Genomic DNA, 13,807 nt, shown 5'->3' on the forward strand with positions numbered 1-13,807 from the left:
CTGGGGATAAGCCTGCAGCAGTTCTATTAAGCAATGGTTTAATTTAAGCACTTCTAACAAGTACAAAGACAAGCATAAAAGGGTAAAGTTATTACCATAATTCCACCTGCATATAAAACTGAGAGTATGTAATGTATTTCCCAGGGAGGGGAACATGATGAGGCTCGGAACGTACCACACAGGGTGGCCATTATAAAGTCATAACATTTAGTCTTCTTTTTTAAGTACAGCCCTCTGGCAAAACTAAGTTAACAGGTTAAGTGCTATTGGTGGGATGCTCCTTGATGTGCACACAGAAGGTTTGAAAGTCACTGACAGCACTGGCTTTTGGAGGCCATCCTTTTAAAATTAGGTACTTGTTAAATACCTCATAGCCACATGAATGACCTCAGCCAGAGAGTCTTTTTCACTCTGCGCAGTGTCTGGGGCTTTTGGGTGGGCAGATTCAAGGACCCCCGAGGCAGGAGGAGGGTGGATGGTGCCATTGAGTACCTCTGGGGAGCGCTCGAGGGCTCCTGATAGGCTGGCACCACCCCTCCCCCAATGTCTTTTGCCAAGTTCGCTTTGGAACTTGCGAGTGTCTTTCCAGGGAAACGTAACCCATATGTCTCTGAATCACTCACGCTCCATTTGTAAAGGAAAGGGCCAGGAAGCACAATTTGACGTCGCAGTGCGTCTTTTTTTCTTAGAAGGAGAAGAGAGCAGGCTTTGCCAACTGGAATAAAGTGGAGCCTTGGAATTCTGCATTATTTTGAAAAGCAGAGCTGCAAAGAGCAATATCCTGAGCCCCCTGACCCTGAAGGGGGCTGTGAGAAGGGCGTGGAGGGTTCTCTTTGGGGTTTGCTGCCAGCCTGCTCACTAGGGTGGTCTGTCAGATGGCTCCCTTGCCCAGGAAGCCAAGGGCAGTTGGGAGGTTTAAGCTGCCAGGCTGGCCTGGAGGCAAATCTGTTGAGTTACTGTTCCCAGAAGAGGGAGAGAAGATTCAAGTCCATGTCCACACAAGAGTCTCAGAGGAGCAAGGATGAAATGGGAGTACAGTCACCACTCCATGGCTCTTGCTTCCAGAAGCAGCAAAGAACTGCAGATAGTCCCAAATGAAGAGTGGCTTTTATTTGGCTTTGGCACGGCACTTCGCATCATACTTGCTCTCTCACCAGATAGATGATCAAATGTCGACTCCTGAGCTGAGACAGCCTGCGTGTGTTGTGGTCAGAACAGGAGTCATAACATCCATCATTCCAAAGCTTAGAGAAGAATAAGGGTCAGGCCACTAAGTACCCAATCCTATTCCAAATTCTTCCCGAGAGATCTCTTTGTGCTCTGCTTTTCTATCAGGAACAGAGCAAAGACGCTGTCACGCTTTTTTTTTTTTTTTAATTAAAAAAAAATGTACTCTTTGTTCAGTAAGAAAATGAAGATATATAACACCAATGCAATGCAACTTTTAAAATAACAAGGAAAGCAAATGTATCCTCTTTACTGACAGATATGGGGTGATTGCCCCTCATAAACAGCAGAGCCGCAGTCACTCTTGAGTTTGGAGGCTCTCTGTGGGTTCATAAAATCAGGATAAACCTGGACCTTTCCTCAGGGCTGGGCAACAATTATTCCCAAGGCTGAGCCATGAGCGAGGAGCTGATGACAGCAAGGAACAGGGAAAACCAGTTCTCAGCATCATCTCTTAGCTGCCCTACTGCAGTAGTCTCACTATCGGTCTCCCTGCTCAGGCCTGGGTCTTCCTACTGTCTGTTCTCAATGCAGCAACCACATCTTAAACAGAGCATGTCCCTTCTCTGCTCAAGATCCCCCTGTGGCTCTCACTTGAGTCGCAGGAAAGCTCTGAACTTTACAAGGACCGGTAGAGGTCCTACAGGCTCTGCCGCCTGCTCCCACCATGAGAATGCCTTCATCCCAGCTCCTACCCTCCACTGCTCACACCTCAGGCAGTTTCTGGAGCCCTCTGGGTCTCCTCCCACATTACAGCCAGGACACTGGGTATGCTTCCTTCAGGGCTCCCTGTGGCTCACCCTCTCATCTCCTTCACATCCCTCCCCAAACAGGTCTACCCTGACTCTCCATTTAAAACTGAAACTCACCCTAAACCCCTAACCCTATCTTGATCTGTTTTCATTGTACTTGAAAGTGGAAACTTTTGTCACTCAGTCGTATCCAACTCTTGTGACCCCATGGACTGTATGTAGCTGCCAGGTGCCTCTATTCAGGGGATTTCCCAGGCAAGGATACTGGAGTGGGTAGCCATTTCCTTCTTCAGGGGATCTTCCCAGCTAAGGGATTGAACCCAGGTCTCCTGCATTGCTGGTGGATTCTTTACCATCTAAGCCACCAGGAAAGTGCTTCATTGTACTTATTACCCTATGAAAAATTACTCCTTATTTTGTTCATCACTGCCTTCCCAGCTATAGGGTAATTGAGCTCCACAAGAGTAGAGCTCTGGCTCACTGCTGTACCACAAATGCCTAGAACAGGACTTGGCACAAAGTACGCTCTCAATAAATATCTGTGGACTGAACGGACTATTGTTAGTAGTAACGGTAGTGTGTGAAATGGCATCAGCCCAAACTTAGCTCACGCACTCGGTTATGCGAACTTTTACTCAGTTCACCTTGCTAAAATATCTGTCTCCTGAAAGATGTTTGGTAGAAGAACAAGACTTCAAAGGGAGAAAATGGGACCAGTTGGGAACCCCAAAAGCCAACGAGTCATTTCCAGCTTCTCTCTGCCCTGTTTTAGACTGGCCCTTCGAGCAGAAGTACTGGGAATGGGTACTGGGTAGGTTCCGGATGTCTGTGCAGCCCATCAGCAGCCTCCTCCAGCCCCCAGGTCTTACCTGCTTTGTCTATCCAGGCGCGGTACCCGTTAAGCTCACGCTCGATCTGCTGCTGGCGCCGCAGTTTCATGAAGGCTCTCCGGTTCTCCACTCTCTCTCTCTCTTTGGCAAATTCCCTGCAGACAAAGCAGATAAGATTCACTAGGTTTGGGCAGTGCCATGATCAAAAGAAAGAGTGAAGCAAGCAGGTGAGAGAGTGTTTGAGCAGGCACTGTGTAGACCCCATTCCCTTTGTCCCTGCCTGCAACTATAATCTTAAAATGTTGTACAGAAATGAACTTCGTTCAGCCTCTTGCAGGAAGTCTTCTTGGATCAGTTTCATTTCAGTCAGCACTAAAACTTTCTGCTTGCTCTGTTTTTCTCTTTTTTTTTTTCAATATAAATTATCTTCTTGAAATAAAATGCAATAAAGCTAGAAATCAATATAACAAAAAAACAGCTAGAAAACACTCATATATTTGGAAATGAATGAATACACCATTAAGAAATCCATCAAAGAAAAAAATTAAATAGAAATTAGAAAATAACAATCATACATATAAAACTTGTACTATACGTATATCAGGTTCTTGGAAAGAAACATACTAGAATACTATTTTAAAAAGCTGAAATTAATAACATTTGCATTAATTTCCTTTTTTGTACTTATAAAGGTGAGATTTGGTTTTTAAATTTTACTGGAATATGGTTGCTTTACAATGTTTTTTGCTGTATAGCAAAGTGCCTGATCTCATCTGCTTGCTCTGTTTTGAAAGCTACTGACTTAGTAATGGGACGAGCTAGGTTCCAGAATGCTATATATTATGTGGCTCTGGCTACAACAGAAACTCAACCCTCTGAGGGGTCAAACTATCCTTTATGCTTTTAATAACAACAGTGACTACTGTCTGTTGATTGATGATTATGTGCCAGTCCTATATGAAGTTTTTCATATCCATTAATTCATTTGATCTTCACAATCACCCCATGATGTAAGCACTATTAAAACCCTATTTAACAGATAGGGAAACCAAGGCTTAGGGGAGGGGGGGTCACTTGTCACTTACTGGGGTCTGAACGCTACCCATCAAGCTGGTGGCCTGACCCACTGAGCTTGGTGCTTAGTATGTGCTGCCACTGAAGACCATGACACTGATGCCTTGAAGGGTTGAAATGCTGTTTGATGATGGCTGGTCAAGGTTGAATAAGAAAGGAGAGGGCACACAGCTCCAGAAGAAAGTGGGAGGATGGGGTGGGGTGGAGGGGAAAACAAGACAGGGGGATAAAACCAGCATAAGGGTCAGACGGAAGACACAGCCCCTAACAGGGGACAGAGCCACTCTGCGGCAAAAGACAATTAAAACAAAACAACCCACTAAAGACCCATGGGAAAAAGAAGAGAGAAGAGGAATGAGGACTCCCTGGCAGAGAGGAAGATGGTGAGATTCGATGAGTGAGCAAATGGGGATCATGAAATAGTCACTGGCTAGTAGGCCCCTCCAGATGCCACATTCGCACCAATGCCCTTCTCATCATCAAACACCTGTCCAGCCAGAATACCCCTTGCTAGCACAGTGCCTCCCAGCCACGGCTCATGCACTCTCCTACTCCCCTGAAGGCTGTTCCACTTATTCTCAGGCTCTCCATCAACAAAGAGCAGCAACCTGAAGATAACAGAGCTCAGCACCCACTGAGGGTCCTGCTACCTACTCCCTCATGTCCAGGGAGGAGGAGGGGAACCAGGGGCTAAGGGACATGCCCCAGCCCCAGTGCAGGAGAGGGAGAGGTGCCAGTCTACCGTGAGGCAGGGGGATACCAGTTCGTGCTTGATCTGGCCTCTCCTTCCAAGACAGAGGGGATTCCTTGGGCACAGGCACCTTACAGAGGTCACAATCAGGCTAAAGACACCGGACAAGGCAGACTAGAAGAAGAAATTCTCCTGGACTTGGTGTCAGGTTCAGTGGGTTCTACCAAGGGTGTCTTGGGGGAAGGAAGAGTTGACTAGGAACTGTGACAGTCAGACTTCCTTGGTGGCTCAGATGGTAAAGCGTCTGCCTACAATGTAGGAGACCTGGGTTTGATCCCTGGGTCAGGAAGATCCTTTGGAGGAGGAAATGGCAACCCACTCCAGTTCTCTTGCCTGGAAAATCCCATGGATGGAGGAGAGTGGTAGGCTACAGTCCATGGGGTCGCAAAGAGTAGGACATGACTGAAAGACTTCACTTTCTTTCACACTTTCAGTGAGAGTCAGGGTAACAGAATTTAAGCCCTGGAGCACCTCTTTTTTCCACCTCCTCTTTTGGATTTCAGCAAGTAAGAAAGCAACAAGGAGCTATCTTGGTTTATGGTGTTACCATCTACCAAAGTTCTTACCTTTGGTTCTTAGTCTTTCTATCCCTGTCATCGTTCTGTTGGTTCTATCTTCAAAATGGCACTTGGATCCACCCTCCCTCTTCATTCTTGCTGCCTTGGTCTAGGACCTCACCTTTTCCTGCCGGGACTACTGAAATAGCATATACCTAGTCTCTTGGCCACCTGCCTCTCTTCCCTTCATTTCATCCACCTCACAGCAATTAGAATTATCTTTCTAAAATATGCACTGGATCTTACTATGTCCAAACCTAAAATAACAACCACATTGAGTGCCATTGGAGGAGCACTTTCTAATTTCCAAGTACCTTCATCCATTTCGGACATTTAATCTTTGCAACCAAAATGAGAAGGCAGCAAAACGGGTATTTTCAGCCTCAACATAAAAGTTAAACAACTCATTCAAGTTTAAGTAAGAGATGGAGCCAGGTTTAGAACCCTAGGCCTCTCTGCTCTAAGAGCCCAGCTTCCCCACATATCTGCCCAGCCCAATGGCATATTTATATGCAGCTTTTTACCTTTTCATATGTGTGTGCCTTCATTTTTCAACTATGCTCTAAGGGAATTCAGGAGGGTTTAGCAGGATGCAGTATTTTGAGCAAGACCTTGAAACAGGAGAATTTAAACACACTATGGGGCTTTCCAGGTGGCTCAGTGGTAAAGAGCCCGCCTGCCAATACAGGAGACATGGCTTCAGTCCCTGGGTCAGGAAGATCCCCTGGAGGAGGCAATGGCAACCCACTCCAGTATTCTTGCCTGGAGAATCCCATGGACCGGGGTGCCTGATGGGCTACAGTTCATGGGGTCGCAAAGAGTTGGACACAACTGAGCACACACATACATACGTGAGCTATGAGCAGAGAAACACGATAATCCTTTAGCATCTGCATTATTACCAACATCTCCATTTTCCAGCTCAGAAAACTGAATCTAACGGGCGTTAAGTGGTCATTTGAAAGGGCAAGTGTCCTAAGACACAGTGCCACTAAGAAGAACCATGACCCTCAGATCCTATACATTCCCTCTTCTATCTTTTCCTTCACATCTGCTCCACCTGCTGCTAAATACCTAACAGACCTTTCAAAGTCCTTCATGGTCCTTTCTTTCAAACCTCACCCCCCATCAATCCAATCTACCTCGTGCCGACCTGCAGCCCCACTCCAGCCAAGCTCCAGCCACAGCACACTTCCCACGGTTCCTGAAAGAGCAGTGAGGGATCTAAAGGTTTAATTCACACTGGCCTAGAACCCAGACTTACCTGCCTGAGTCTGTTAAAATCCTTCAAGGCCAGGTTGAAATGTCACCTCTGATGTTTAGCTTGCCCCTCTCCCTTGCCACACGTCCTCTGACCTCTGCTCTATACTTTCTCCCTGTCTCTTCATAGCTCATCTTACAGCCAGACGTCTATGGTGGCGAGCTATACGTGTGACTGTCTCTCTCCCTCTCTGTGAGCTTTTTGTGGAAACATTCTGTCTTACTCAACTTTGCATCCTCCAGGACTAGACTAGGCCTGGTGTGTGGTACTTGTTTAATAGATTTTTTTTTAAATTACAATATCTAGGCTGACTTGAAAACCATACTGATAGATCTGCCCTGAATTCCAAAGGCTTAAATGAAGGGACGTAGCATCTCTGCACGGACCCAAGCAGAGCCAGGTGAACTAACAAGAACAGAGCAGTTGCCAGGTAACTCCTGGACACGGCCACCTCTATGTTTGTTTGGCTCCACTAAAATCTCTGCAGCATTAGCCTATGCAGTGTGCAGCGTGTCACCTCTACCCAAGCCCCAGAAGGACCACGTGGCTTCATTTCCGGTAGGAGAGGCAAGTCATCCCAGCCTCATCTCTCTTTATCTTTGGAAGTTTCCTGGCTCCAGTCTCACCAGCTGGTTTCCCTGCTCTCCTCTGCCACTGCAGGCCCCCGTTTCCTCCCACCCTCCCACCTGGCATCCTACAGGCCCAGAGCCCAACAAATCTGGCTTGGACTTTTTAAGAAGCCTCTTGGCTAAAAGAAACAGAGTGTGCACCAACAGGGAAACTTTCTAAGCAGCTCTCTGCACGTCAGTGGAGGGGAAGAAGGGCTGTGTTTGGAGGCCTTCTATATGATGTTTATCAATCAGCTTGTTTTGTTTTTCAGTTGGGAGCCCAGGGCACAAAGTGTGGCACCATATTGTTCATGATACTTCCCACTCCTCCCTTGCTGCCCCAGTGTTTGTGCCAAGGCTTCTCTCTCTGACAGGTCTGAAGGTTCCATGAGGCCAAGTAGAGTCGGAGTCACACCACATTCCAACAAGGACCTGGGAAGTTTAATCCACAGCCGAGTATTATAGCTGATACCACAGATTACAAAAATAAAATATTAAGGACAGCTAATGTTCATAAGCCACATTTGTAAAAGTCTCATTTTCTAAATTACTTTCATGTAAATTATTTCACGTAGATTTGCGGAAACCCTGGGAGAATCAGAAAGGTTACTTGCTCAAAATGACCAAGTTAGCAGGAGACAGAGCCGAAATTTAAACGAATGTCTTTTGATTCCAGATTAAGTGCTGTTTCTACAAGGCCTGAGCTGTCTTCCATGTGTCTAGCAGTCACATTTAAAACCCACAAAAGGGATTTATTCTTCAGCCAGAGGTTGAGGAAAATAAAGACATAAAAACAAAATTTTGTGTTTTTTCTAAAAAGACTATCTTTTAAATTGAAAGAGCAGCATATACTCCGTTGTTCTGTGTTGGGTTAATAAGGACCTATTATAAAACTTGTAGCATTAGTCATGTTAGTGAGGCACTGCTTGAATTTGTGTATCCTAGTCACCATTTATATGTATATTGCATTCTGGAGAAAGCAGGGACAAACAGGATTTAGCTCCATTACCTGCCCAAAATAAGTGATTCTTCTAACCTTAGATACAACACGCTTGCCAATCTCATGAGCATATATGTAGCCAGACTGAGGAAAGGGACGTGTGTTCCTCCTTCTGGTTCCTCTCTTCCCTGAGGACCTGAATACTCTCTCCTCTTCATAGAGGATTATCCTGGAGTTATTCAGATGATGATGCTTTTGCAAAGATAAAACATATGGCTGTTACCTTACTTAGCCATCCACTGCCAAACTTCTTAATGAAACGTGCCTCAAGGAATGGCCCTATGAATATCTCATTTTATCCAGTTTCTTTGGATTAAGCCACAGGAAGTTCCAAAGGAGAAAATCTGACATGAGAAGAGTGTTCATGTCCCATAAGTCCACCTGGCATTAACCTACGGTTCAAGGAAAGAGGATGGGTAATCAGCTCCTTTTCATTTGCTCCATCCAGTGTTTCTATGCCCTAGATGTAACAGAATTTAGACTAGGATGCATCTAGACTTCAGAATTTCAAACCAGGCAAACAAAAATAAACCCCACGTGATGCAGCATAAATACAACCAAGTCTACTCTTGCAGCGAGGTACTCCAGTAACCGCTGGTGCTAAAAAACTGAGCAGTAAACCTCTCTGTCTCAGCTTCCTCTTCAGACAAGGCTGACATTAGAAAAACACAAAATAAGCTCTGCTCATAACCAGAGTAGGAATTAATATGTTTTAGTCTGAGAGTCCTGAACGGATTCTTGCAAGAGATTGTAAAATGATAAAAATTCAATGAGATGGCAAGCTACGGAATGAAAAGGCAACCTATGGAAACGAAGAAAATATGTGCAAACCATATATCTGATAAGGGGTTAATAGTCAAAATATATCAAGAACTCACATAATTCAATAGCAAAACAAAAACAAAACCATTATAAAATACAGAGAAACTAAAATACACAGAGGAACCAAAATACGCAGAGGAACTAAAATACGCAGAGGAACTAAATTTTTTCCAAAGAAGACATACAAATGACCAACAGGTACATGAAAAGGTACTCAATATTACTAATCATCGGGGAAATGCAAATCAAAACTACACGTGTTACAAGAGTTCTTCTCAAAAAGATGAGAGACAACTGCTGGGGAGAATGTGGAGAAAATGGAACCCTTTTGCACTATTGGCACAAATATAAATTCGTGCAGCCACTACGGAAAACAGCACGAAGGTTCCTCAAAATATTGAAAATAGAATTACCATATGGTTTAGCAATACCTCTTCTGGGTATATATTCAAAGGAATTGAAATTATTCTTTCAAAGAGATTCTGTATCCCATGTTTATTGCAGCATTATTTATAACAGCTAGAACAGGGAAACAATGGAAATCTCCATCTATGTACACGTGCACACACAGAGACACCACAGGATATTATGCAGCCATGATAAAGAAGGAAATCCTGCCATTTGGGACAGTATAGACAGACCTTGAAGGCATTATGCTAAGTAAAATGTGTCAGACAGAGAAAGCCAAGTACTGTACGATCTCATTTATATGTGTAACTTAAAAAAACAACTCAGAAACAGAATATTTCGGTGGTTGCCAGAGGTGGGGGTAGGGGCTGGGGGAAACGGGTGAAGGGGGTCAGTAGGTACCCATTTCCAGTTATAAGATAAGCAAGTTCTGAAGATGTAACACATAGCATAGAGACAACAGTTAACAGTATTGTGCATACTTTAAAGTTGCTAAGAGAGTAAATCTTGAAAGTTCTCATCATAACAAAAAAATGTAACCATGTGATGCGATGGATGTTAACTAAACCTATTGTGGTGATCATTTTACAATACCTACAAATACTGAAGCATTTTATACATCTTAAACTAATGCAGTGTTATATGTCAATTATATCACAATAAAACTGGTGGTGGGGGGGATAATCTATCACATTTCATTGGAATACTTCTTAACTAATTCTGTTACTCATAATTTTTGGTTGTCTTTTTCTTTCCCCTGGGAAGATAACCTACAGTTACCACATAGAGGGAGGATGGTGTGAAGAGGAGCAGAGCTGAGCCTCTATTCTGGTTGTCACATGTGCATGCGAGGTTTGGGTTTCTAAACTTCAGCTACTGGAACTAGGGAGTAGGCTGATCTCACCACACTGCATGGTTAAGTACACTTTTCTTCTTACATCCAAGTTAGTAAATTTACACTGTGACTGCTTTTGTTTTTTAGCAGTTTATATGAGAGGCATAATTTGTACAAATCAACTATTCATACATAGCCAATTACATATTATTCATGATTAAAGTGGAAGAATGATAAAGATAATCTCAGACAAGGTGTGTTTATCCATGTGTTTATCATATGTGACTAGGAGGTATGTGAAGTCATATTTAGGTTAATATTAAATTGATTTCTATTTGATGAACTTCTAGACTTACAGAGGAGCCCCAGATAATTCACACAGCGGCTCTTCTGCCTATTAATAAACTAAAGTGATTGGTATGGATCCACAGGGGGATGGGAGGGACTTTGGCCTTTCACGTTGCTAGAATTCTCGGTGAGATGACTAACTGTTGGGGGTTAGAGTGAGCTTCACTGAAGCCTTGCTCCAGCTGGAAATTCCTGCCCACATTATGTCACCTCAGAGTCTCAGGGTATCTGGACAGGCATCTCTGTCTTCACCTAATGGGGAAGATGTTCTGGTAGGTCTGCTCTAACAACACTCTACCCCGGACGACTACATGGCTCTCAGTTCTGGCTTCTAGCTCCAGACCCCTCCTCCGGGTTCAGTCCAAGCAGGGAGCTTTGTTTACTGATGCAGAGGCCCTTGCTGTTGTCATGGCAACCAAAAGGAAGATAAAGCCTGCCCGGAGGGCTGGCCCCTGTGACTCAAAGATCTGTTTACCCTCACTTCTGTACACACTTGTACGCTTCATCACACACACACTGGCATGAACAAGCACATGCTCATGCTGGCATGCAGAAGCGTATGTGGACGACGGACTCTGCCAAGCTCACAAATGACCACGTGGTCATATTCCTATTAATATTCAAAGCCCACATTTCTAAAGTGTTTCACTGCATGAGGGGAACCTTGCCAGTCCTCCTATAACACGTTTGCTTTAGGAAAGAGGATTTAGGTTAGACATAAAAGAAAAAAAAAAAAAAGCAAACCTCTTTGACCCTACCTGTTCTGAAATTAACAAAGAAATTGGGGAAGGTCATACAGGCAATTGTGTGTTGGCAGTGTTTTCATTTCAATTTCACTGGAGGGTGGCATGAGTTTCATGGCCTGTAAAACAATTTTTCAGTGTGCTAGGAGCCGGGGAACCTTTTCTCCCATTTTTCAGAGGAGCAAACACAGCCCAGAGAAGGTAAATAGCTTACTGAAGGTCACACGGTTCAGCTGTATTACAGTTATTTACACCTTATCCCTTGATTTGTTCCAGAAAGGATTTAAGGAGACTTAGGATGTCAATAAATAAAGGCCAAAACAGCAGCCGATCCTCTAAATCCCATCCAGTGTTGACTCTAATAAGCAGAATGGATGGGCATGCTGGAGGATGAGGAATGCACGAACTGAGTCACTGCATCACACTATGTCACTTCTCCTTAGAGATCAGGGCCTTTTGAAGAGCTCCTCCAATGAGCAGAAGTCCTTCCCTAAAGCAGAGAAGGCAAATAAATAGCCTTGCACAGAGTGCGATGGTCCACCCTGACTCTGCCATACTACTCCCACAGCGAAGAAAGAAAGGCCATGAGTCTCACAGGCCAGAATATCAAGTGGGAGGACCTGACGAGTCACATTCCCGAGTCTTGCCTTTTACAGCCAAGGAACTTGAGGTGCAGAGAGGTCAGGGGGCTTGCTGGCCCAAGGCCGACAGTGCATGTGGCGGCTGATCTACAGCATCACTTTCATCTCCAGGTTCAAAGTCAGTGCCATTCACATCTTCATGATGTTGCAGTCATGAGACCTCAGGAGGCAGATGATTTTAAGATGCTGGGGAATTTTTCATGATCTTTTTCTTTCTTGTTCTTCTTGACACTGAGATCTCATTTATTTGAGATAAATAAATCTTAAATAAAAATAAAAAATAAAAGGCCTGGCAATTAGCATAAAGGAGATCACAAAGGAGCTATGTTTCCCTGTTTTGCTTTTTAACCTTGGAGTTGGTATAATCCAGACCGTTATAGCACAATGATGAGAAGTCCTGAAACATGACTGAACTGGGCTTGAATCATGGCTCCATCAGGGTGGGACCTGTTCTGAAGCCTCTCTGAGTGTTTCCTCATTTGTAAAGTAGCAATAAACACCACACCTCTTTCAAAGCATTTTGAGGATTAATTTAAATAAGAGATGGAAAGTGCAAAGTATAGTATCTAGCACAGAATAGGTATTGCAAGTGCCTATTTTAAGTATGTCTGACATTCCTAAGAATGTATGACAGTATACACAACCTACTATTAAGGCCCCTATCTATCTATCTATCTACTAATTGTGCTTCCAAAATAAAATTTATTGAGTGCCTACTACCTGGTTAGCATTGCTTTAGCACATGGGGATACAGTACCAAACATAAAAGCAAAAACCCTTAGCCTCATGAAGCTTACATTCTAGTAAAGGAGACAGACAATAACCAGGGTAATAAGCACAAATATAAAGTATGTTCAATACTGAAAAGGTGGAAAAACAAAGCATAGAAGAATAGTAAGTATGAGGAGAGGGTCTGGGATTTAGGGGTCGAGTGGCTGGGAAAGGCCTCCCTGAGAAGACTTGAGAACTGAGCCACACAGATATCTGAAGAAGAGTATTCCAGAAGAGGTGGCCAGGGCAAGCTGTGGGCCAGGAACACCCTGGAGGAGCTTCCACAGAACAGAAAGGAGCCCATATGGCTGGAGTGGATGGAATAAATGAAAAATCTAATAAGGTGAGCTCAGAGAGGGTAACAGGCCACACCGAGGTAGGGGGCTAGACCATGTAGACCATGGATAATAACCTGACTTTCACTTGGTGTCATCTGGAAACCATGGGGCGGGGGGTTTGCAGCAGAGGAGTCACAGGATCTGATTCACGGTTTCACAGACTGTCTCTGACTGCCTGTTGAGAACAGACTGATGAAGGCTACAGGTGAAGGCAGGGAGACCTCCCAGGTTATTTCCAGATCATGGCAGCTGCCTTAGCCAGAGTGGCGGGAGTAGCGACATTGAGAAATCCTGGGATTCTGGGTATACTGCGATGTAGAGCTAGGAAAACTTGCTGACACCTTAAACGCAGACTATAAGAGAGATGTGAGACAAAGAAGACCCTCAAGGTTTTCTCCTTGAGCAACTAGAAGCATGGAGTTCAAGAAACTGAGATGGAAAAGATACCGTGAGGAGTCGTTTCTAGAGGGCAGACCAGGAGTTCAGCTGTGTATTAAGTCAGCTGGATATCCTGATACATTTATGTTGAACATCATTGGGCCCAAGAGCATCAATTCTGTTATCTACAAGAAATGCGCCAGTCACTTCAAACGTCATCTGCTGTGACTGAAACAGTGGCTGAAGACTATCTCCACACCCTTCTTTCTCCTCCCCTGCCAGCAAGTGTTAGAAAGATGCTAACTGATTTTTCTGCAAGATGGAATCAAGAAATTGTTGCTATTGCTGCAAATACAATTCAAAACAAAACAAAAACCCACAAATACTCTTGAATGCTGCACTACTTCACACCAATAAGCTTTATCATTTCCTTGTATTAGCAAAGATGACCATGGAACAGCAG

The 13,807-nt window shown here is 44.2% G+C and overlaps 1 protein-coding gene across 1 annotated transcript in view; it reads right to left on the bottom strand.

The window, feature by feature from the left end:
* CACNA1E (calcium voltage-gated channel subunit alpha1 E) overlaps window positions 1-13,807 on the bottom strand; it is a 536,270-nt gene that overhangs the window by 101,523 nt on the left and 420,940 nt on the right. The window contains exon 10 of the mRNA XM_070384834.1: window positions 2,849-2,964. Coding sequence (XP_070240935.1) covers window positions 2,849-2,964 — 116 coding nt within the window. The remainder of the gene's footprint in view (window positions 1-2,848; window positions 2,965-13,807) is intronic.

Source organism: Bos mutus, chromosome 16 (assembly GCF_027580195.1).
Source record: "Bos mutus isolate GX-2022 chromosome 16, NWIPB_WYAK_1.1, whole genome shotgun sequence".
NCBI classification, from domain to species: domain Eukaryota; kingdom Metazoa; phylum Chordata; class Mammalia; order Artiodactyla; family Bovidae; genus Bos; species Bos mutus.